The sequence below is a fragment of the Drosophila elegans genome, unplaced genomic scaffold (genome assembly GCF_018152505.1).
Source record: "Drosophila elegans isolate 14027-0461.03 unplaced genomic scaffold, ASM1815250v1 contig_476, whole genome shotgun sequence".
Classification (NCBI taxonomy): domain Eukaryota; kingdom Metazoa; phylum Arthropoda; class Insecta; order Diptera; family Drosophilidae; genus Drosophila; species Drosophila elegans.
The window spans coordinates 25330029-25355283 of record NW_024545863.1 but is presented as its reverse complement, the minus strand read 5'-3'; the positions used below and the strand labels follow the sequence as shown (position 1 = coordinate 25355283).

The window sequence follows — 25255 nt, the reverse complement described above, 5'->3', positions numbered from 1 at the left end:
ACTCGTTTATGTACTTCAAATATTTATTTTTAAAATACTGTAAAATATATATTCAATTATGTAAATACATCGCAGTGAACTAAATACACAATTTAAATAGTACTTCGTTAAATTCTAAATACAACTTGCCGTTTCCTTTTACATCAAAAGATTCACTTAATCAAAAGATATATATTTTGTATAGCTAATTGTATAAGGCCCCCACAACAGTCCGGGCGCACAAAATGAGCGGGTAAAGAGACTTGCGATCGAAAACAAAATTCAAAAGGTCGACATTTATGATAATATATTTCGTTATATTTACTAAAAATGTTTTGATGGACGTGGTCGCTTTCAGTAAAACTTGACTGGCAAAAACCAATTTTGGAATTTAGTTAGCTACTAATATTGACCTTTTGACCACCGAAACGGCAATGTTTGATTTATGCAGTGCCTGTTTGTTGGACTTCTACTGTTGTTTCTGCATTGCTGCTGCAGCTGGCCCGTTTGGCTTGGCTCCCAGATTCTTGTAGGCCTTGCCCCCGTTGCGCTCCCACTCGCGGTTGAACTCGTGCTCCAGGATCTCGGCGCCGCGCTTGCGCGTCAGTCCCGTCTCCTCCAGGCTCAGTTCGCACATCTGCATGTCGTCCGTGCCAGCCACGAGAAGAATGGGCGGCTTGTCGGCATGCAGTTCCATCTGACGAGCGATCCACTGACCATCAAAGTGGGCATACCACAGGCCTCGCTTGGCTGTAAACGATTAATCGTATTATTTTATTTATTTTATTAAACTACAAGAAAAAGGACACTCACTGTTATCCGGCGCATTGGCTCGCATGAAGGGAATCCGGAAGTAGCGATGCTGGGCCGTCACAATCTCCTGGATTGGCTGGACAAGAGGAGGCTGTTTAAAGGCTGAAATGGGGATTATTATCTTTATATTTGAGAATATAAGTTTGGGACATGGCTAGCCTCACTAACCAGCTTCCATTACGCTGCGTGGGGCACGCTCGTTCTCATCCATAGTGGTACGCTTGCGGTTCTTTGCCTTCCAGGCGTGGTACACCTTCAAGCGGCGATGGAACTCCTGACGGCAGGCCTGTGAAAAATCCCAAGGGTTTAGGTATATCAGTAGATATTAAAGAGTTTTTTTTTTTATTATTTTTTTAATAGTCAAATAGAGCCCAATTTGCGATACAAAAAATGTAAAGCTGTTATGTAAATGTTATTAAATTGGCCAAAAGAGGTGCGAGTTGAAGTAACATCCAAATAAATCCACAAACTCACCTCCAGCAGCTCGATATCACAGGACGTGTTGATAGCATCACGCAGCTCTGAGTACTTCCACTTGGACAAGTCGTACTTCTGTTTGCCCAGGGCCTGTTGTTGGGCTCGAACATTCTCCGATCTGCGGCAGGGAGGGAAATATCAATTAGCACTTGTATTAAAATAAGCAATGTAACAGCGCAAGCAAACAAAAGTGAGTCATTGATGGCATTAAATGTTCATGGTGACAGGATACAAAGATATTGAAAGTCAACAACTAAAAGCCAATGGGAGTTTTCTAGTAGTAGTATATTACAGATGCTTTGGATTAGTGGGCATGAGCTCTTTGTTTTAGGTGTTAGTAATTCAGTTAGTATGAAATGATTTCAAAACCAGCACCAACTCACTTATTCAAGTACCGCGAAGCAATGTTTGACACAACTTGTGAAAAACTTTTTCAAAAATATACAGAAAGTAAAGAAGTTAAAGTAGTAAAGTATTGTTTGTTGTTTTTTTGTTTTTTTTCGAGTCATTGTCCAATTAGTGTTTTGGGAAAGCAAGAAAAGATTGACAACATTTACAAGAGTTGGAGACATAGGTAATTCATAAAGCGTGCTATACCTGATCAGTTTGTTGGAACCCATGGGAGACGCGTCATTGACACCACTGTGTTGTTGGATTGGATTGTGTGTTGGGTGGTGGTGGATTGTTGTGGATAGTGTGGAGTAGATTTCGTGTAAGGGGAAAGGAAAAATTCGGTGAGTTTTATTAAATATATAACGACTTAATAACTATTTAAGGCCATATATTAATATATATGTACAATATATAAATTATAAAATAGACAGGCCTTATTTGATAGTCCCCTTAATAATTTATCAGAATGATATATAATGAAAAAACTTCTTTTATCAGCTTAATTGAAAATATTTTAAATATTTACTTTGCAAGTTTTACATTCTTTAGAAAAAATATAATAATATACCCATCCCTATTACCATCTCAGAAAAGAAAGTATCTTAGGTCCATGTAACCTTTTGTTTTTGAATAAAATTTTCACATACTTGCGGATAACTGGTGGACTATCCTCCACCTGGCCATTGGACTCGTTGGCCAAGCGCAGGGCCAACTCGTGATCGCGGCGTTCCTGTTCGAGCTGCTGTCGGTACTTGGCATCGTCCTTGGCTTCCCTCTCCAGCTGCTCCTGCAGGGCCAAGGCGGCACGGCGATCCTCCTCCTCCTGGCGCAGGCGTTGGACCTCGGCAGCCTTGCGGCGCGTTTCCATCTCAGCTTTGCTGGTAATTGAATTGGAGGTTATTTACCAGGTAAAATCTCTGGCAAACTTCTACTCACAGTCGCTTGTTTTCGACCTCCTCGCGCTGACGCAGCTCCTCCGCCTCCTTGGCAGCCCGCTCGGCCTCCAGGGCCTCTTGAATCTTGCGTAGACGCTCCTGCTCCTCGGCCTGCTGTTGCTCCTTGAGCTTCGTGTTCAGATCTACGGTGAGCTTGTTCATATTGGCCATGACCACGGTGTACATAGAGTCCATTTCGCGTTGAGTGATGCGTGGATTCAGCTGTAAGGGATTGAGGCTCAGTACGCAATTAAAACTGCCATTTAACAAGCCTTACCTTGATCTTCTTGATGGCATCATCGATCTGCCTGTAGATATCGTTCACTCCACTGACGATCTCATCGCGTCCCATTTTCAGGCCGCTTGCAATTTCGAGTGTCTTGAGCGTATTCATCCGGATCTTGTTGATCTTGCCGATGCCCTGGTAGCGCGGGCGATGCTGCTTGCGGGCCAGAAAACCACGGGCAATGCGCTGGGCCACCAGGACACACTTGTTGCGGTATATGATTCGATTACGCACTAAGGTGGACAAATGGTATACATTCAAAAGTTGATAATAATTAATTTAAAATATAAAAACTCACGCTTGATGACGCAGAGGGCTCCCAGTGCGGATTTGACCCAACGCGATCGAATAAGCCACTTCTTGACCTTGGCCACAATGGCCAGCATGTTCTCCGGATCGGAGCGCATGATGCGGTCAAACTCGACGAACTTGCCCGGCCGGAAGAAGACCTTGGTGATGCCGAACTTGAAGTCCTTGGCGCTCAGGTTGAGCGACTGGAACATGGCCTCGCAGAATGTGCGAGCCGGCAATGAAACCAGTTCCGGCGGCAGCACCGACTTGTACATGCTGTAAAGATCCGCGAAGAGGACACGCGATGGATAGCCGTGCTCCATGAGCTCCAGCACCGAAATGGTTCCCGAACACTTCAGCTGGGCCAGCGCCAGGCTGCCCTCGAACTGACGATCGATCATCTTGCTGTTGGGCTTGATGCAGCGGATGAAATTGGTGCCCTGAAAGCAAACGTACATTAGTTGTTGGTTACTGCCTCCAAAAATTTCACTTAAGACTCACATTCTGCTCCAGTTTCTCCATCAGCTCGCCTAGCTGCGTCTTAAACTTGGAGCCCACAGATATAAAGTTCAGCTTGCCGCGAATGGAGGCGCTGCTGCCCGAGGGGAATAGGGTCTGCAGCAGGGGATTTTCGCACTCTTGGACCAAACCCTCCAGCGAGGCGTGCAGGGCGTCGTTGTTCTTCTCGATGAACTGCTCCGTGTTGTAGCACACGGCTCCGGCAAAGTGACGCACCAGAAAGCCCTCCTCATCCCGCAGAGTGCGGTGGGCCTTGAGTCGCGAGGATCTTGGAAGACCCAGGCGATAGTGGTTCGACCACGATTTGTGCACCTCGGCGGTGAAGTGCGAATACGAGGGCTTCGGCAGTTTGGACTCCTCGTCGAGCAGCGTGAAGATGCCATTTGACTTGGCCTCGATCAGCTCGATGATGTCCTGGTTGTCGGTGAACGTGATCTCCGGCACATTAAGACCCTCCCGTTTGTAAAGCTCCTGCTCATTCTTCAGTATATTATCGTTGAAGAACTTCTGCAGCTTTTCATTGCAATAGTTTATGCAGAACTGCTCGAAGGAGTTCACCGTGAAGTACTCAAAACCGGCGATGTCGAGCACACCGATGTAGAAGTTAGAGGCCTGGAAGGGAATGCTCTGGTTGATCAGGCCCACGATGCGGTCGAAGAGGCGACTGTAGATGGCCTTGGCCAAGGCATCCCGAGCATTGCTCGCCTCGTAGATCTTCAGAGGAACCCTGCAAGTAGGATTGGTTAGATATTAAAGGATATCCATAGTTTTTTAGTTTTTAGTTTTTCAATCCCTTACATGATAACCGTGCCCTTGAAGCCGCCTCCTTTGCTCTGCATCACGCGCGACACCAGAGCCGTGCGCAGCTCCGTTTGATCCACGCCCAGCAGTCCGCTAGTGATGGTCAGGGACTGCTCCGAGGACTCGGACACCTGGCAGCCACCGCGCACATCGTCGGGAATCTCCTCGAAAGCAATGTTGCCCAGATGGAGCACAGCTGCCACCAGCGAATAGATGCCCAGCTTCTCCGCATCCGACAGACCCAGACGACCCAATGCCTTGTCGAGGTTGTGGAAGTGCTGGTAATCATCGATTATCGGATCCTTCAGCGGTCCCTTCTGCTGGTGATTCTTGGACTTCTGAGAGCCCGGTATTAGCTGCTCCGTCTTGGCGTTGGCAAAGTACTGAGTGCAGCCGGAGAGATACTGCCGAGGGAGATTGAACCATGAAATGGATATTGATTTAAGGACATTTGTATGCTTACCCTATAGTCATCTGGTTTGCCCAAATTCAGTTTATCGCGTAGCTGCTGGGGAGCTCCTGCAAGGAGCATGTAGAACACATGGTAGTTCCGCTCCTCGGCGCTCTGCGTGCAGATGCGACTCTTCTCCAGCAGGTAGTGCGATATGTAACCACCGACCACCTGGCACTTGGCATCGTAGTGCACCTCAATGAACTTGCCGAACCGCGAAGAGTTGTTGTTTCGAGTGGTCTTCGCATTGCCAAAGGCCTCCAGCACGGGATTGGCTATGGGTTGATATTAGAATTTCATCAATAAGCGACATTAAAGTTAAACTACCTCAAGGTTAAGGTTATATAAACAAAGGAAGTTGTTGATATGACACTCACCATCCAATATCTTGGTCTCTATGGGACCGGCACTGTCGTGCGAGTAGCACAGGTATTTGAGCAGGTATTTGGTGGACTCCGTCTTGCCGGCACCCGACTCTCCAGACACGATGATCGATTGCGACAACTTGTAGACCCTCATATCCCGTATGGCTTTATCCGCTGTTAGTTCATAATTAAACTAGTTATATCTCTGTAGATTTACGAAGATTAATCAAACTTACCAACGGCAAAGACATGAGGAGGCAGTTCACCCAGAGAACGGCCATTGTACTTCTTAATGGTATCGGGTGCATAGAGCTCCTTGATCTCACGATACGGATTCACGGCGATTAATATGTTGGCCACATATGTCTGCAAGAAAAGTGCTTAACTTAGCTCCATTTGCGTTGGCTCTTATTTAAAGTACTCACGTAGATCTTGTCTTTGTAGTAACGTGTTTTCAAATTGTCCAGAAATGTGGCCTCGTTGAGCAGCATGAGTTCACCTGGAACATAAAATCATCTGGGTTAGTAAAACGCCTGAAATTATACGGGTTTTATGGCCCAAACCCTCCGACCACTTTCTCCCGTCCGTCTGAAGGGGTCGGGGGTCAGGTAAGCAAGCGTAGCTAACGATTTTCTCAAGCCAGGGTTAAGAGGAATAGGGTTGAGAAAAGTAGCATTTCGCAAGATCTGTCACATTACTCCATATGTGGGTTTCTCACTCGCTCAATTTGAACCTAATGCACTGAAAAATGTTGCTCTAAATTCCTAGTATCGTTTAAGTCAAAGCGATCTTATCGGGTTTATAGATAAGATGGCTTTCTTCAGCACAATAAATGTGTTTTTTTTTATTGTCGAAATGGTCTCAAGATCACGAACGTTTTATATCTTTATCTTTACCCTACTGAACTCTTAGTGTTGTTTAGCTTTCTTGACATAATTAAAAGCATAAACCTTTTAAAACGCTTTTATACAAGTGCATATGTAGAAAAATGTAAAATATATTTGCAAAAATAACCTTCCACTTAGGAAAATCTTTGTCTGTAAAGATATTTCGAATACATGCTGACTCATGCATCTAAAGTGATAAATATTAGTTTGGGTTCTGGTAAGCTTCGTTTTGCCAAGTTTAAGTTCAAGGAATTTTTAAATATACATACTTTTAAGATCAAGAACACTTAATTCTGGGTGTTCTTTCACTTTCTTGTTATATAATACAACCGGCACAATAATTTTCGAAAACAGAAGCTTGCTCTTATCTCTTTTATTTTTACGTTGGAACTTTGGTATCCTCGGAATAAAGTACTCACAGTTATCATCGTGATCCTGGGGTCCATCGCACGAGGAGTGGATGTCGTCAAAGTGGCACGTGCGCTTCGGATACTTCCGGTCGGTGGGCGTAACCTCGAACTCCTTGGTGCCGATCTCCGTGATCCGGCCCTGTATATAGCCTTCGGCAGCATCTCGCACCCACACCAGTTGGGTGTCCTCCAACATTTTGCGCACTGTAAAGGGCAAGGTGAGAAACCCCAAATTAGAGCGATATTAAATAAGTTAAAGTTAGTTTAGCTTTACATTTATTATGTCAGGTAACACCGTATGGCAGCGGGGCAATATCAACGCCAAAAATCTTATCTACCTCGAACTACCAACACTGAGAGAAGCGAAAACGGAGAACCGAGAACCGAGAACCGAGGACCCGACCAGGAACGCTCCTCGCCGTTTGAGTGTGGAAAGACAAGTGAGTGAAGCGATCGGCTGGAATGGACTCTGTAGCTCTCGCAGAGTCATTAGGGTTACCGGTGCCGGTGTTTTGTGGCCATTTTACCTGTGAGTCGCTCTCTCTCCGGGCTCTCCCTCTCCATGGAACTGGTACCACTTTCCTCTCTCTCTCTCTGGAGCTGGTGCCCATTGTTCTCTAACTGCTGTCGCTGTGGCAGTTTCTGTTTTTCGTCTGTCTCTGCTTCTTTCGCCTTTCGTTTATGTCTATTCGCTGGTTACCTTTCTTGGTCATGCACTGCCTTCTGACTCATGGGCGTAGTGTGTGTAGAGCAGTTGATAAGCCCACAGCTACAATCGCGGTCAACATTACAATATTTACTACTTAATTTACTTTACATCTTTATAGTCGCATTTTATGCAATATTTGTGGCTAAATATCTAGATAAAATAGGCATTATATTTTAAATAGCCTAGTGACGGATAGATTAAATATTGGTTGGGGAGCTCAAATATTTGTTGCGTGTGATTTTTATTTTTACTGTAAAGATTAATAATTATTTGTGGTTTCAAACGTTGTCATCTGAGATATCTTTAGAGTGTAATAAGTGCTGGAGAATTCCCTGAAGTAGCCAATAGTTTAATTTATTCAAAAAATAAATATTTAATTATTTCAAATATAAATATTTAATTATTTCAAAAATAAATATTTAATTATTTAAAAAATAAAAAACATTAAATTCAAAATAAGTTTTCTTTGAATTCTAAATTGGCAAATGATATGCTGATATCAAAATATTCGCATTCTGTAATATGGAATCTCTAGTGATAGACATTTTACCTAGACTGGTGTATCCATCTCATCGTATGTAGGTATACGGCCTTGTTATGTGATTTGCCAAACACCTAGCATCATTCGGATATATACGTATGTAGAAAACCGCAAGCTCTTATTTACAGCTAGTTTTGAAGATACATATATCTCGATTCCTCAACACCTTCCCCGCCTGACATCTGATTTCGGAAAGCGAGACAGTGACGTTGGAATTATTGTTTTAGCGAACGCGTCAAGGTGAAATCCATTTATTCCAGCTCTGGCTAGGTTAATGGTGCCCGCTCTTTTCCCCGCAGTGCATCCAGATTTATACGAATACATATTCGTAGTATTTAAGTGTTAGTGCGACAAAATGCTCTCGAATTTTAGGGGAACTGTGTAAGGGAACAATGGTTTTGCTATTGGGTCTCAGTTCGTGCACCCCCCTATCCCGCATTCATCAAGATAAATTTTGCGCAAAGTGCTAAATTATTAAATGATTGTTAAGCCTTATTTTGTTTCGTCAAATGAGTCAGTTTGGCCTGTGTGACTTTGCTTTGACGGATGAGAACCAAACAAAAAAGATAGAGAGAAACACAAACGACTTTAATGCTGGGGATGCTGAGATACTGGTTTTGGTGAGTGGGTGTTTCTCATAGATCTGCAGTTATGGATGTCATTTAGAAAACGTTTAGCGATGACAGATGTGTACAAAACAGCGGTCGAAGTTGTTTTTGTTTGAAAAACACTTTTCTTGTGTTTATTTAGTTTTTCCTTTCACTAATTAACCACTCTTGACATTGAATTTTCCGTTTATTTCCTGATATTCACTCGTTATCGATTTGAAAGATAACGGAAACGAAAGCTAAACAAACACCTTTTAAAAGCCTTGTATCTCATATTAAATAAAACATAAAAATTTGCGGAAAATGATTTGAGGCAGATAAAATAAATAGTAAAAAGGTTGATGTAGGGTGCATTCCTAATGAACAAATTTAAATATATTTTATTTTCTAAACAAACCAATATTTTTCCAAAGGGATTTCTTTCTTTTGAATTTGTTTAAAAAATCATACGACAACTTTTTTAAATACCTACCCACCTACGAACTCCCTGATGTGTTGACTCATAATGTACTTTAATTTAAATTCTTATCTTAATTAACGAATTCGGGCCACGACAGACACTGCATTAAGAATTAAGTCAAGTCTTATCGATCCAATTATATTGTATGCAGCTAACAAAATGAGTCACGCTCCTTGGGTTTTTTTCCTAACTGTTTGGCTTATGCAGCATTAGGGTGGATACTTAATGAAACTTCAATCTCATGCTGATATTGAAGTGTTGTGAACAATTTACGGCTGCAATGTATCCATCATAATTAGCCCAGTTTGTGGAAAGAAAGCGGAGCTTAACCCCGGCCATATGGTTGAAATCGCTTTATAATGTGCCCAGGCAAATTAACAACAATTACTCAGACAATTTAACATAATCTTGATTATGCAGAGAGCAAAGAAATACTGATTGGCAAGGCGATAGAGGGGGTTCTTCCATATGCAAGACAGCCACAATCACGGCCACGTTGTCGCCTTCTCCTGGGACTTCAGTTTTTGCTTTTCAGTCTTCTGCTTTCGCATATGTCTGGGCCACTTGAATCTGCTGCCAGCATGAGATGGCGGCATAAATTACAAATTGTGCAAAAAACAAGCACATACAGAGCATGCAAAAAAAAGAAGTGTTGCCTAGGAACCGAGAGCTGGAGATATAAAAAAGAAGCCAGCGTGTGATGGCCGTTTATGGGGGGCAGAAGAACTGGCCCAGCTGCATTCTTGGCGACGGCCAGGCATGGAAATGCAAGCCGCAAGTCTCCCAGATTCTCACTCTTTTTATTATGCTCTCAACGCGACACTAGGAAAAATGTGTTTTCCGGTTTTTAAATAAGATTTCGAGGGACTATCATTAACGAATAAATGCCTAATTGCATAGTAATGGTTATTTTTGAACAAAAATGATTTTAAGTCTTCAAAAATTAAATCAAAGTTACAACTTAATGTCAGAAAACGTATTTCGTGATTTACCAATGCGATTGTAACTTTATAAGTAATATTTATTTTAATTATAATGTATACAATGTTACAGCTTGATATTTGGTATAAGCAATAGCATATATCAACAAAAAGGTTGTAGATTCAAATTAATTTAACCAAAATGAATACGTTTTTTAAAATTTTAGCAGTTTAGGTGGTGGTTTAAAACAAATTTTTCGAGTGATACGAGGCAACCAAGTGTGGAAGCAGCAAATGACTTGGCGGCGAAGGAAATGCTTCAAGGCGACATTGACAATGGACAAGAGCTGAAGCGAAGGTGTGGAAAATCAAGAACACACAGTGACTGTGGCCTCCAAAAGTCAGGGGAGTGAAGTGGCAAAGGCAAAGGCAAAGGTAAAGGTAAAGGCAATGGGTATCCGAGGAACAGCCAAGTCATGTTCAAAAAGCTAATGAAATGTGAAGCCGGACCGAAACTTTTGTGCTCCGTAAATGATAAAATGCAGCCTGAAAGAACCTTTCGAATGGGCAGGGCAACACCTGCTGCAGCTAACAGGCTTATTTAGTTTTGGCTTGGGCCCACCGTGCGTATACGTAATCCGAGCACATGCAATGACCCCACGACCCGCGACCCAAACCCTAAACCAGGTCCGAATAGCAATTAGCCAGAAGCTAAGTCCACAAAGCAGACGCCTCTGCGTGATTTTTTTGTAAGGAATGGAGTAGACAATGTTTACTTTTCGATAGAGTGGGTGCTGTTGGGTGTGATATCATCGTTTACTCTGTTTACAGTCTCCATCTCTTTAACCAAAAAAAAACATTGTTGCGTGCCAACGTTTTATTATTGTAACTATGTCTGCTTTTGGAAAACATGCGCACAGTTTTCCTGTTTGTTTTCATTAATATGTGGTAGGCATTCGTCATTGTCTATTTTAGAATTAATCATAAGTTGCGAAGTGGCAAGTCAATGAACTGGAAACGCAAATTTTTCGTTCTTAAAACTGTTTTTGACCGATATGCAGGGTTCGTTATCGATGTTTAACCGTTCGTTCGAGTTGTGACTGATATCAGTATACATAGAAGTTTAATCTTGGGTAGCAATAGCATAATTTACATGAGACATATTAAGATACACAAGGCAAAACTTATTCGCGTTTTGCAAATTAATTTAAATTACAATAATCAGATTACACTTAATTCATTTTAATTATTACGACACCCAATTAATCTCAAATCTAGATCAAAAAATTAAGTGCTAAACCAAAAGCTATTGCCAACTCTAAATAATGTCTGGCGATAAGAATGCCAAACAATTAAGCCAAGTTAATTGAACTTACCCATGCTGGCCGAGTGCACCGCGTTGTTATTGGCATAGAAATCCATTTTGGGGTGCCCAATAGGTTAATTGCAGTGCAATGCACTGGAGCGAAGACTTTGGCACTGTGACACTCGAGAAAAGGGAGGAGTACGAATAAGGGTGTCGGGTGAGTCACCAAGGGGGTTGACTGTATGTGAAACCGTTCGGGATGCGACTAGTTGTTTGTTGACTACCACAAATGCTGCAGGCAGTGACAATTGATTTTCACTTTGGCGCTTTTCACTATCGATTAAACACTTTCCACTGGCTGGCACCTTTGGCCCATCCGCTGGATTACCCAAGAGATGCAGCTTTTCACTTTTAATTGCAATTTCTCGTTTAGTTTGTGGCCAGGCCAATTGCTAAATTTATGGCAATTTCTGACCTACATTGAGAGGTAAATACAATACGAGATCGAAAGCAGATGCGTGCGTAGATAAATGGTAGATATGTATGTATATCTAGGAAATCAGTTGCGATGCTGAACTTTTGACTCCAAATGCATCGCTCGATGTATCTCTTGTTGTTGCTGTTTACGATGATGATGTTTTCACAGCTGCTGTTGCCGTGCAGTTTTCACCCAGTAACCGAGTTCTAGACATTCGGGTAACCGCCCCGAAAAAATACGATTGGGAATTATAACGGGGCGACACGTGGCGTGACGACTGCATCAAACTCGCGACATGCACTGCGGATTGCCGGATTCTGGGCAGGATGCCCCTCTGCGAAACTCGGGGTTGCTGCCCATCGTGTATCCGCATTATCGTATACGGTATTCGGCTTCGTTAACTGCGCCGAATCCGCAATTACCGATGTCGGAGAGTGGGTGGCACAGTAATAATTCCAGCTGCGTGCCAGGCGCATTTTTTTCAAAATATTTTATTTGTTTGTGCCCCAATTTGGGAGCGGGAACAAACAATGACACCCGTGGCACTTGCCTCAAGTGCGACGGAGTCATCGGAGCCGGAGCCCGGCTGATGGTGTACCAGGAAGGCTCGCTGCGTTGCAGTGGCGTGAATAACAACTTCCGGAATTGTTTACACGCACAGCTGGGCTCATATACGTAGTACTTGCTACGTAAGTTGACCAATCTATAAAGCGAACCGGGTTCTATAATCTTAAACCATTAATTAATGAGCGCACCAAACAAATTCAGTTTTTAAAGTGGCAATTAATAGTTATACATAAAACATATTAGTTAAAACATAATTCCAAAGTTGATTTTAGTTGTTAGTATCTCACTGTGAGAACTTAGTGCTATAAAAGTGAGCTTAAATATAGGAATAACTGGTATAAGTTTGTATGTAATTATTTATTCAATATTCTTTAGCCATCCTGCGGTGCTTGTGTTTCACTCCAATTGGCAAATTGAGTTATTCATACACCATTGACGCAACAGCTGCTTGACGGGCATTCAACAAGGGGTGTTATACCACAATGGGGTGCATGGGTTAGGGGTTAGCTCTAAAGCTTCTGGGGCTCCGGTAAACAAAGCGATTAAGATGGGGACAACCAACCAGCGGCGGATTAGAGATTCGGTTCCGTTCAGATGCATCTGATAAGCGGCATCACAAAAGCTTTCGCAGGAGCTTTCTAAAAACCGACGAAGAGAGCAGTGCGCTGGGCTGTGACTGACAGGCATTTGCGTACCTAAAAAATAAAGAGGGGTTGCGGTCGGGGGAGGAATTCGCGGTCTTTGTATGCCTATCTGCTGTACTGAAATCGCTTGATCAATACCACCAAACGAAACGAAACAAAGCGAAATAAACGAAATAAATGGGAAATTGGCGATTACGCCATCTCAGTCTTTGCACGAGTGCAGCAAAGCATTCTATAAATAAACTTATAAATGTTTTGGGCGTAGAACTTTTCTCTCTAGAAATCTAAACGTCCCGGGTTCAATTTAAGGATAATACAAATTTTGTTTTATTTTTTCATTATACCAAAGATTAGTGCAAAAAACTCTAATTTAGTAGTTTAACGCCTTATAAGACCTACTACGAAAATAAGCTTTCTTTTCGTTATTCAAACAATGAGATACAATACAGAACGTGGAGAAAAACAACCCCAGACAATTGAAAATGGCACTGGCAATGGCAGCCAGGCAGCCGTTCGCTTTTATAGCTCGTTTGTCGTGTCGCTCAACGCAGTCAGGTTGGCCGAGCGGTCTAAGGCGCCAGATTTAAGCTCTGGTTCTCGAGAGAGAGCGTGGGTTCGAACCCCACACCTGACAAAAGTGATTGTTTTTTTTTTGTTTCTCTTTTATTTATTTAATAATTATTTGTATACATCCCTTACCCAAATCTTCCTAGCTGAGGCCTTGTATGTACTTGGCTTTACAAGCTTATATAAGTTATCTCCAAAGGGTTCTAAATGGAAGTAAGTTTGCTTGCTGAAATATTACTTTACTCCAATTAAACTTAAAAATGGGGTCTCTGATATGAACCTAATGTAATTTTAAGCTCTTTGTGATAAGAAAAATGTTGTAAGCGATGTATTGAATTCTTTTTAATTTTTATTTATGGAAATTTCTATCAATTAATTTATTTGCACTTTTTTTGGCATAATACTGCCAGTACAAGCTTTGTGAAACTATTCAATTTTAGTAACTTAAATATGTGTGTTTTGAAAAAGGCAGCAATTTAAACTTGTGACTTTAAGTCAAATATCTAACAAAAAGAATATTTTAAAAAGTAAAAGACACTACACTATGCACACTATGCACAAACAATGTAACAGCACAATACCAAGTGGGGTTCAAAAAAAGCATGTAATTCTGTGTCATTGAAAACTGTTCTACCGTTGCAAGCGACGAGGTTCAGCTTCCGGTTTGGCCCAAAGAGCTGCCGGGCGATGTCCAAAACCAAAAACAAAACCAAACACAATAAATGACCGTTGTTGCTGTTGCCTTCGCTGAATAATTAATAAACATGTTGTTCGTTATGAGTCTATTGTTTTGGCATGCGCTTTGTTATTCATTCTGTTGCATTGCGCAATGCTCTTTGGAAATGGAAAAATGAAAAACAGTTAAAGAAATGTTAAGGGCAAACGGTTGACCATAAGGGGTTTACCTATCGGGCTTAAATTGGAATAGGTAATAATTAATGGAACCAACGCATTTTAAGCGGCTTTGTGTATTTAATTTGACTCGCGGGCAAACTTTGAGTGATGTGAAAAGATGATCTCTCGAAAGAAACTTTGACTTTTTTAAATCAATTGAATTTGGGTGGGGAAATTTGTAAGAAAGATGATAAATAATAGAAGGAAACTGATGCAAAGCTGTGGCAATTAACTCTGATGAGAAGATTGAATTTTGTTACGCAATATGAATCATTTTTATTTCATCCACATCAATTTAAAACATCGCAGGTTATGGATTTTTACCCCTCTGGTATACAAAATTGATTTTCTATACTTTGGGAAATGATTTTGTTATATAACTCATTGACATATCTTCTGGTTAACTCCATTTAATGACCTATTTCTTTTGTGGGTCCTTGGGATAGCATATTTGTGCCACTTCTCTGAATAAACATAACCCGAGGCAAAGAAATAGGGAAAACGAGAAGACGAAAAAGTATTGCAAGCGAAACAATTGCCATTATTTCATAACGAAAACCCAGCTCGTGTGCCATTCTACCACTGTGGAAAACCGAAACATTTCAAATTGCTTGTGGCTCACACAAAGGCAAATTAAAACAAATTCGAAACGAGACAGCGAGCCACGAAAATTGTGTAATAATTGCGACACTTTCCTGGGTTACAACCCATGAAGAACTGGAGGCAATTTGAGGCCAAATGTGCTGAGAAAGAAGCTCAGAAGAAGAAGCTCAAACCGTTAGCGAATCGTTTGTGCGGGGCATTTCATCGGAATCCAATGAGCATTGTTGGCCAGATTGACATTGTTTAGGCCGTGCTAACCAGGGAGAACAGCTCACAGCTCTCCTATGATCCCGAAACCAGTTGCGTTCTCCATTCCGGTCAGTTCCTTGACCATGTTTCGATATCAATATCAAGTTCAACCAGTCAAGACGGGCTCACGTGATCCAGGAGCAGGGAAACGGGTCCACGAGGATGGAGGGACGCACTAACGGTGCGACAGGTTCGCACAGCGATTTTGCACCGCGGGGGCCACAAAACCTCACAATGCACTGAGCCAAATGTTTAATTATATTTACAAATAAATATTATCAATATCAATTCTAAATAGTTGATAATATAAAATATACTTTACGATAAATCAATTAGTTAAATACATTCTCGTTATTACAACTATTTTCAATTGAAGTGAAATATTCTTGATACGCCGATGATATAACTTTCCCATATCTACCTATTTTAATTTGAGTCACGATTTGCTAAATTTACAGTTACAAAACATTTGTCCCTCACATTTTTACAAAAAATTGTTTAAATACAATAATCTTCGAAACGGGGAAAAAATGTTACAGAACAAATCGATTGAAAATCAATAATATTAATCCTGACTGTAGTAGTTGCATGGACTTAGAAGGCATCGCTGGGCAACCAGTCGAACTCGTTTTGTCCGCAGATTTTGCAGCTGCCAGTGACCAGTGGCCACCAAATGGGAGCAGAGTGATGAGTCACTCCTGCTAACTGGCCCAACTTGACCCATCCAAATAACCAAAGCGGGGAAAAGTGGTCTAAAAAAAGTCGAAAAGTAATTACACTTGCAACAATAGAAGCTGCAGCTGTAAAATTTATGGCCCAAACGTCACAGGAACATGATTTTGGTCCGCACACCAAAAGCGGGAATGGCTACGGGGCCACAGTTCACTGTACCGTAAAGCGTTGGCAAGCAAAACGCTGAGCATGCGCAAAAGTCACAACCGAAACAAGTTTTCGTAGCGTTTTGTTGTTTAATCTTTTTCTGTTATTTTCCCTCTCTGTCTGTCTTTGTTTTGATTTTATTTTTTTTTAGTTTAGTTTTAAGTTTATGTGAGGGGCTGCCCCACAAATGCAGAGTCGAGTGCTTTTGGTTGCAGCGCGAGTTCAACGACTCGGCATCGAACAAAAAACACGAAGAAGAGGCGATTCAAGGCGAAGAAATGACTGTCGATAGTTAAACGTCGCGCAAGTGGAACCAATTAATGCGGACCAGTCAAAAGCAATCCGAAAAAGCCGGAAAACTACCGACAATTGAAAAGCGTTTTTTGTGAGCCAAACGGCAATTAACGCCGCCCGTTTCCTTCAATTCGGAGATGCAATTAAAATGCAAATGCTAACCGCCGACTATCCAGACCCACCCCTAGTCCCGGTTTTAGTCCCATTCCGGATCCGATTCCCATTGCCATTACCCAAGCCATTCCCAGACGTTGATGGATTTGTATGACGGGGGCCCTTAACTCATTTTGCCCGACACATGTTCACAGATTTTCCATATGGCGGGAACCTGCAAGTCGTTACTTTGCACTTGGCGTACACACACAGTTGTAAACGGGGAAAATTAAGGGGATCTTTGTTTATTTTGGGTCAACGTTTTGGGCTTTGTCTCCGGGCCATGTTAGCCAGCCTTTGTTTTTTTTTGGCGTCTAGTGTGTGAGTTACCAAATGTGTGTTATCGTACCACATTTAATCTTATCTCCGTTCTCAGCACAATTACTTGTTTGACGGCCGCCAACAAAATTTCAGCAGAATTATAATTATTTTTGTCGCTTTCTTTGTAATGGGAACTACAATTTATTAACCAAGCAACCAAAGTCTAAGAAAATATTAAATAATCACAACAAGTCGTGCCTCTTTCCCATCGAAAGCTTAGCTATGCAAATCTATTTTCGTAAACGAATGTTTAATGGTTACAAGTTTAAAAATAGACTGGTAGTCATTAATCAAATAAACGAAACAGTTATTGACAAATAAAAGGTTGGATACAAAGGCAGTGTGCCTTTTTTTATTGCAAAATAAATAAGACATTATTTATAAGTAACTCTTTAAATAGTCAAAATATTTTTGATTTTTGTTAGATTACTATTTTCTTAGGAGTCCAACTAATTATCCAGTGTCCCATATTTTTTTTTAAGGAAAATAATAGCTTTTTAAAGACAAGTTTGTTGATATCAACTTAAGTAGTTTCATATCATAAACCACTCGCATTCCAAGTCATAGACCCTTTTGCAATGAGCCGGCGATATAGTTTGAATCACCGTTGCTGTTTATGACATAGTCTTATCATATGTGCATATACATATAATATATATATTTTTTAACAGGAAACAGAAACGGCACTTCTTTAACGATCCCTTCCTAGTGGTTATTAATCCAAAATGTTATAAGCACGTATTGCGTTAGGCAAATATAAAAAAATTAATACATTAAACAAAAGAAACATAAAATAACAATCAGCGAAGCCACGATAGGAGTAAAATACATCTCGAATTATGCTAATCGACTATCAAAACAAAAGCTGCAATTAAACCACACACTCGGCTGACTTTCACTGCGAATCTTCGAACAATCGTCGGCCGTTTCAGTGTTTCTCTTTTTGTATTATATGCAAATTGATCTAACGCATCTCGAGCCCAACTGGCGACCACTCCGAAGTGGGTTTGCGTCCGACGCCTTTGTCCATATATTTGCTCTGTATATTTGGTTTCGCTATAAGCAGCTGTCGGCGGTGACAATGGACGGGCGGCCATCAGGAGATCAGGATCGTGATCCTGAGTTCCTGTCAGCTGTGTGGCGCGTGTTGAGCCTTGTTCGCCCGATCGCCGAGGGGGTGGTCCCGCCAGGGAAAAGGGGGTTGAGTGACAGCTAGCACAGCGACAACAAGGCTACCTTTGGCGGACCGCGAAGGGTCTGGAATTATACGCCCAACAAGTTGAAAAAAGCACACCCTTGCTAAGGGGTTTATTTTTAGGTGCATTCATAAACAGATATGAACTTTTTTAATAATTTTAAGTGTACATCATTTTTTAAAAATATGTCCAAAGTGTTTGTTAAATATAATTGCTTAAAATTCAACAAAATTTTCGTTATGAATAAAAAAGTTGTTAGTATTGAAAAAAATAAGTTTGTAAATAAAAAGGAAATATAAAAGGTAAGTTTTGTAAATTTTAAATGAAAAGAAATATGTAAGAAAATTTCCGAGTTCCAGTTTTCCAGAAAAGCTCTAAACAGACCTTTAGGTATATAAGTTTGTTTTTTTAATTTGATCACAGTTTTGTTTGCTTCCTTTTGAAAAAGGCACCTTTCTCCTCACCCTCGAGATTGGCAAATACCTTCGACACATGAAAGGGTATTGTCGAACCCGTTTAATTGGCTTTAAAGTGCTCAGAATAGGATGGGCATGTCTGCCAACATGGACACGCATGCGCAAAGGAGCGGCGTCGACGCCATGAGACCTTCACCCAACCCGTCATCCTCCTCCTTCTCCCTGCTTTTCCACATAAATAAACGAAATGTGCCTCGAATGGAGAATCAGACTGTCGATCGGGAAGAACGAAGACACTTGTGTCTCTGGTCGGGGGCTCCAAGAAATGTTTGCTCATTTCCGCACTCAATTAAAATGGTCGGGACACAAATCTATCTGTGAGTTTGCTTTAAAAACTCAACAACAACATGAACCACGAAGGCGACGTTGACATGGGGCAGCATTTTACTGGCTCTGCCTATAAATAGAATCATTTCTCTGTTTTTCAGGGTATATGCATGTATGTATGTACATGTGGAATGGAACGGGTGTGGGTGCGGGATGTGGTAGGAGGACAGCTGTGGGAATTGTAAGAATTGGTGGTGACATTTGCAGTTGCGACTGCGCTCTCTTTTTGTTTGGTTCACGTTCAAGTCTGCCCTCGAGCCTCCTCTCCCTTTGAAAACAAATATTATTGTAATACAGAAATATAGTAGGACAGTTTATGGCCTAGAAACCCTAGACTCCAAATTACTGTCTAGTTGCATGTTCGAGAAACCCCAAACTTTTCTAGGCTATTGGAACCATAAGTTAACTAGTTGGTTTAATATCTTTCTAAAACCTTATTTATCAGCAAAAAACGTAGCAAAATATAAGTGGTTATTATATACATATATGAGTAAAATAATATGTAATTATATACATATGTAGATAACAAGATTATTCAAAGCTTAAATATAGAGCTTTAAAATGCAAATGCTTTAAGCATTTGTGACCATCCAAAATCATATTGCCCTTAGCTAGGGTATAATCACTTCCGTCTTTGCTAATCGATTGCTTAGTTGCACCACCGACGAATAGGTAATCGACTTTAATGGACAAGAATTTGCCAATGTCAAACGAACAAGTGCAAGTCAACAAAAAATAAAGGGGGACAGAAAATTCGCCTTTACAGGTGAGAGCACTCACAATCTAGCGTTCCAATGGGTTTCCCCCTGTTTTCTTAAGTCCAATCCTCTGGAGATAGTGGCGACTTACCAGAGGACTTCTGCAGATCTCGGATGGCGATTGTTACTGGTTACTGAGGATTAGATTTCCGGGGACGCGCACAGACATTGAGGAAGGAGCCACCCACTTAGAATCGATCTCCTCCGTGGCCTTTGGTCCGGGTTTTCTCGAGCAATTGTCTTGCGTGGAGCGCAGAATGCCCAGGAATTTAGAACTTAAAATTTGATCACCACGCGCGACTCCCGAAAAAAATGTAAAAATCTGAAGTATTTCCAGCTGGGTGTTGTGTTTGCCCGAGTTTCAATTGCTCGGTTTTGAACTCAACTCGACGATCGAGCGGCGACGAGATCTTTGCGTTTTGGATCGCGAACCGTCGCGTTGGGAAGTTGAATCGAAATAAAACCGCTTTTCAACAAACAAACCACTTTTGTTTAATTTCAAAAGGCAACGTATGAGAGAGCGCAGAGAGAGTCTCTATCGCGCGCGCAACAGCTGACCGATAGAGGTGCAAGAAATGGCGATATATCGATATAATCGCTGTCTTGAATTTTTGAAAACATCGATTTTCTTTTAAAGCAATCGGTGTTTGAATAACTGTCATTCAATTAAAAGTTGCCTATTATTTGTTTGGTTAAATTAACCAGCATTTTATCTTCAAAACAGAAAACTAAAGTTCTTTTCGATTTTTACATAATAATCTGTAAAAATATTAATTTCCAACCAATTTTAATATTTATTTCCCTGTAGTTTTTTATAGCTTTGCAGTTACCAGCTCATATACTCGTGCTTCTAACTCTTAACCGCTTTGGAAGACGATCAATCCCCTGCAGTAGTTTGACCCTGGTTGGAATGAGTTTGTGCTATCTGACCCTACTGATTTTCTCCATCATACAGTTTCCAGGCGCTGCCTTGATTGATGCGAACTTTTACTAATCGTTAACTTTTACTAATAACTACACTTATTAAATCGAAGAATTTGCATAGAATATTGAAATTCCGGAAGGGAGAAGATACATTGAGAAATTCAAATATTAAACTCAGAAAATAGGTGCAGTTTTCGGTGCCTACTTTTGGGCTACTTTAAGTATATCAGCCAAGCAGAAAATACGAAATAACATACAAATTTGTTTGTTTTTTTGTTTAATTTTTAACTCAGAATAAAGTGTACCATTTTAGAGACGACAGACTGGCAACAGTTAATTTCTACGTAAGCCACTGCTGCCATTAAAAATGCTACAGACTTTATAATGGTTATGTTTATTCTATACAGACTAAATATAAAACAGTCAATATTTTTTTGCAGTTAAATGATATTGAGCAAGGTGGCTTGACTGTATTTCTCCATCTCTGCATCAGCCACACTCCCGGGAAAGGAACCGTCTTAGTGTTCTACAACCTGCACCCCAGAACTATAGAGCAGGAAAAATACTCTGCACATAGCGTCTGCCCTGTTCTAGTGGGTTCAAAATGGGGTGGGTTACCTAATGAATAGTGAACTCATTAGCTAGTTTTCTGTCTATTACTTAAACAGTTACCACCACTTGGATCTATTCGGCGGACCAAATGTTCCGCAAACTCTGCACCCTGCAAGCTGATGCCCCATCTGAAAAATTTGATGAATTAAACTGACCAAAGAAAGAGTTGAGGATGAAGGGGACCTCTTGGTATCGTATGATTTTTCGCCTTTGATTTTGCCCACTTATAACGGGACTGCGCCACGCTTACTAATTGAGTTCAATTGAGAGAGTTATTATAGTCGTTGCTCGTAGGGTATAGGGGAGTACTGTATTTTTTTTTTAATATTCTGGAGAAATTTTGTAAACGAGAACTTAATGTTTGCGTTACAGACTTTTAAAAAAGTTTATGTTAAGAAAGTTTCAAACTTGCCTTGCTACACTTAGAGAGATATAATTACCTAAGGAAATAGGGTTAATGCCCTAAAGTGTTTGTTCGTATGTATGCCTTACTCTTGACAACAATCTGACTCAACGAATTTTGCAAATGCATAGACTAAATTCCCAACATGAATCATGGCATGTTTCCGGTTTTAGTCGACTTATAAGAAAAGGCCACTGTTTAAATGTAATATTTATTATAATTTTTAAAAATAGAAAATAACACTTCTGAAAGTGTAGTTAAGAGATGTCAACAAAAAAGTTATTTTAAAAGATATAACTAAACGAACTATTTATATTAAAAAGGTTGACTACTTTCTCTTTAGCTTCCTTAAATGTTCAGGTCAGATAATAAAAAGCAATTACTGGGCATCCCATAGTCGAAACCCTCTATCCCATGGTGTCTTTTTGTTTTTTGTGAGATTCGCTTAATTGTCTGTCGGAGCGCGGCTCAATTGGAAAAGGAGAGAGCGCCAGACCTTTTGAGTGATCGCCTGATTGACGAATGGCCATATAATGTAGCGTTCGAATTTCCATTTACCTGGCTTCGAGCGGCCGTGCAAATGGAAATTGGTAGATGGCTTTCCTGCCAACAATTGGGATCGCAGTGTTAGTTGTTAACAACACGACTAGGGGTGGCTTTGTCCTAGTCTCAGTTCCAGTCCCCCTCTATCCCCTCTCCTGGAGTGGCTGGAAGTGTAATCGTGGTATTAGAGAGCCGCTCTCCCGATTCCACAGAGAGTGCGCATGCAGCCGGCATTTGTTTGCCGTTCTTCTGTTTCGCCAACATAAACATACTCGGATATATCCGAGTACCAGAGCGGGTCGGGTATACACACAGCCATCACACCATAAGCGTTTGTTGGCCCTGTCGGTCTGGTCTCTGAGCTATTGCACTGAGCATTTGGCTTTGGTGAAATGTTGTTTAGTGCTTAGTTCGGTTCAATTGGTCTAAGGAGACGCATTGTTGGCGCAGTGCCGCTGCCGGTTTTTTCGATACTCGGTACCACTTCCTGTCAGGCCAAAAATTTTGGCAACACGTGTTGGTCGATAATTGCCGGAACGGAGAATTATACGCCGGTACTCTCTAACTGTCTCTCGCTCTAACGGATTCTCCACCGCCGGGAGCAAAGTACACGTCAACGCAGCGGAGAGTCTCGATTTCGGCACTCTTTTTCTTGGGAACTGCCGAGTGTGGTTTTGTGTGTGTCGACATCACGAGATAGTGCCAAAAAGCACAGCGGTTCCGATTTAGTGATTCATTGTACCGGCGGCACTCGAGGAAGTCAGCTGCGCGTAGACATCTGGTATTCAAATTCGCAAATTCGGAAAACGGGGAGGAAAAAACTCCGCCATGGGCTACGATGAGGCCATCGTGCATCTGGGCGAATTCGGACGCTACCAGAAGATCATCTACTTCCTCATCTGTCTGACCTCCATTCCAGTGGCCTTTCACAAGCTGGCGGGGCCGTTCCTGCTGGCCAAACCCGACTTTCGATGTGCCCTGCCCTTCGAGAACGGGAGTAGCTATGATTTGCCACCCCACCTGTGGAACCTCTCGTATCCGCAGGACGAGGTGTGCGCCTACTACGATGTGGAGTACTCGGAGGAGTACCTAAATGGCAGCCTGCCCCGGGGCAGCAACGCAACCAAGAGCTGTTCCCGCTACGTTTACGACCAGAGCAAGTACCTGAATAGCGCCCTAACCGAATGGAACTTGGTCTGTGGCAAACAGTTTATGACCGCCATCAGTGAGAACGTTTTCATGTTCGGCGTGCTCCTGGGGAGCATTGTGTTCGGACAACTGAGTGACAAGTACGGGCGCAAGCCCATTCTCTTCGCCTCGCTGGTCATCCAGGTGTTCTTCGGAGTGGTGGCTGGACTGGCTCCGGAGTACTTCACCTACACGCTGGCGCGACTGATGGTGGGTACCACTACGTCAGGGGTTTTCCTGGTGGCCTACGTGATCGCCATGGAGATGGTGGGGCCCGACAAGCGCCTCTACGCCGGCATCTTCGTGATGATGTTCTTCTCCGTGGGATTCATGCTGACTGCGCTGTTCGCTTACTTTGTGCACGACTGGCGTTGGCTGCAGATTGCCCTCACACTGCCGGGACTCCTCTTCCTGTCCTACTACTGGATCATTCCGGAATCGGCCCGCTGGCTGCTCTCGAAGGGTCGGAAAGAGTGCGCCATAGCCAACATGCAGAAGGCAGCGCGTTTCAACAAACTGGAAATCAGCAATGAGACTTTGAGTGACCTACTGGATGAGGGCGAAACGGCCGAGGACAAGGCCAAGCAGAAGCTGGGGGATCAGGATCAGGATCGGGATCGGGATGAGAGTCCTCCGCCCTCCGTGTGGGATCTGTTCTGCTACCCCAATCTGCGTCGAAAGACGCTCCTCATCTTCTTTGACTGGCTGGTGACCAGCGGTGTGTACTACGGACTCTCTTGGAACACCAACAATCTGGGTGGGCATCACCTTTTGAATTTCGTGATCTCCGGCGCCGTGGAGATACCAGCCTACATCTTCCTGCTGCTCACCCTTAACCGCTGGGGCAGGCGATCGATCTTGTGCGGCACCTTGGTTCTAGCGGGACTCAGTCTGCTGGCCACCGTCATCATTCCGGGGAAGATGCACACGCTCATTGTGACCTGCGCCATGCTGGGCAAGCTAGCCATCACCGCCTCCTACGGCACCGTTTACCTTTTCTCCGCCGAGCAGTTCCCGACAGTGGTGAGAACCGTGGGCATGGGCGCCGCCTCGATGGTGGCCCGCATCAGCGGCATGCTGGTACCCTACCTCAACTTTTTGTCCACCATTTGGCAACCGTTGCCGCTGCTCCTCTGCGGCTCGTTCTCGCTGGCCGCCGGACTGCTGACCCTTCTGCTGCCGGAGACGCACAACAAGCCCATGCTGGAAACCATTGCGGATGGCGAATGCTTTGGACGCAAGACCAAGGGGGATGTCTACCTGGAAGCGGGCCAGCAACAGCTACGGACACCAGAGTCGCAGCCGCTGAACGGATCGGCTGACTCGAATGGGGTCAAGACCAACGGCCACAAGTTCTAGGAAATCTCATGGCTAACCCACTACTTTTTTCAGAAACTAACGAACTTTGAGACTAGTGGTTACAGGGCATCTAGAAATCGGCCAGGCCAATGGCCGGGCATTTACCGTAAAAGTGTAGACCAAGTATTATATAATTTCTGAAATCTCAAACGCAACCAAAAAAGAGAAGACAACAAGATAAAAGAAAAGAAAAGAATGGGTAGCATCAATCATATCCACGTTAGCATTTAGCCAGGGAACAGGGTAAGATTGACAAGAATAAGGGATGGTTTTCCCTGGGAAATCACCTGAAAAAGTATTGAAAACTTTTTTTCTTACCCTTGTCGCTGGATAACTTATTCCTTAATCTATTTAACTATAATTTACCAATTACATTTATGAGTGTATTTCATGGAGATGATTTCGTAATAAAATGTGTGTTTTTCCGAGAGATTAAATCTATTTCCTCGCCTCGTTATTGACCCCTCATAAACCCGGACTGGCCGAACTTAAAACGTGTTTCCGCTGTGTTTATTTTCGTAGCCGTGTCTTATCAGCCACCAAGACACGAGACTGTCGATGAAAAGTGGACCGCTCTGAATTCTTAATCACGAGATTACCATGTGCCCAGCTACAATGGCAGAAATAACATGGAATGCGATTTATTATCATACGATTCTCGGGGCAAAT

General features: G+C 42.3%; 2 protein-coding genes and 1 non-coding gene across 8 annotated transcripts; 2 read left to right on the top strand and 1 right to left on the bottom strand.

Annotated features, from left to right (window-relative positions):
* Positions 1–275: 275 nt before the first annotated feature.
* LOC108136760 (myosin heavy chain 95F) lies at positions 276–20016 on the bottom strand. 6 transcript variants are annotated; one of them, XM_017258114.2, is made up of 18 exons: positions 19649–20016; positions 6617–6811; positions 5736–5809; positions 5547–5676; positions 5323–5484; positions 4958–5220; positions 4492–4898; positions 3676–4420; positions 3182–3614; positions 2875–3116; positions 2599–2819; positions 2310–2540; positions 1867–1911; positions 1653–1697; positions 1267–1387; positions 961–1078; positions 793–894; positions 276–729 (listed from the first exon to the last, which is right to left on the bottom strand). In XM_017258114.2, the coding sequence occupies exons 2-18, from the start codon at positions 6801–6803 to the stop codon at positions 449–451; spliced, it is 3807 nt and encodes a 1268-aa protein (XP_017113603.1). In that variant the 5' UTR covers positions 6804–6811; positions 19649–20016; the 3' UTR covers positions 276–448. The 6 variants fall into 6 exon arrangements, with proteins under 6 accessions (XP_017113603.1, XP_017113600.1, XP_017113602.1 ...); XM_017258111.2 differs by lacking the exon at positions 19649–20016 and adding an exon at positions 11222–11909; XM_017258113.2 differs by lacking the exon at positions 19649–20016 and adding an exon at positions 6882–7045.
* Trnal-uaa lies at positions 13391–13474 on the top strand. Its single transcript has one exon. It is a non-coding gene; the product is annotated as a tRNA-Leu (tRNA).
* Positions 20017–22343: 2327 nt separating the features above from the next.
* LOC108136985 (organic cation transporter-like protein) lies at positions 22344–25027 on the top strand. The gene has a single exon (XM_017258479.1). The coding sequence runs from the start codon at positions 22868–22870 to the stop codon at positions 24584–24586; it is 1719 nt and encodes a 572-aa protein (XP_017113968.1). The 5' UTR covers positions 22344–22867; the 3' UTR covers positions 24587–25027.
* The last annotated feature ends 228 nt before the right edge of the window (positions 25028–25255 follow it).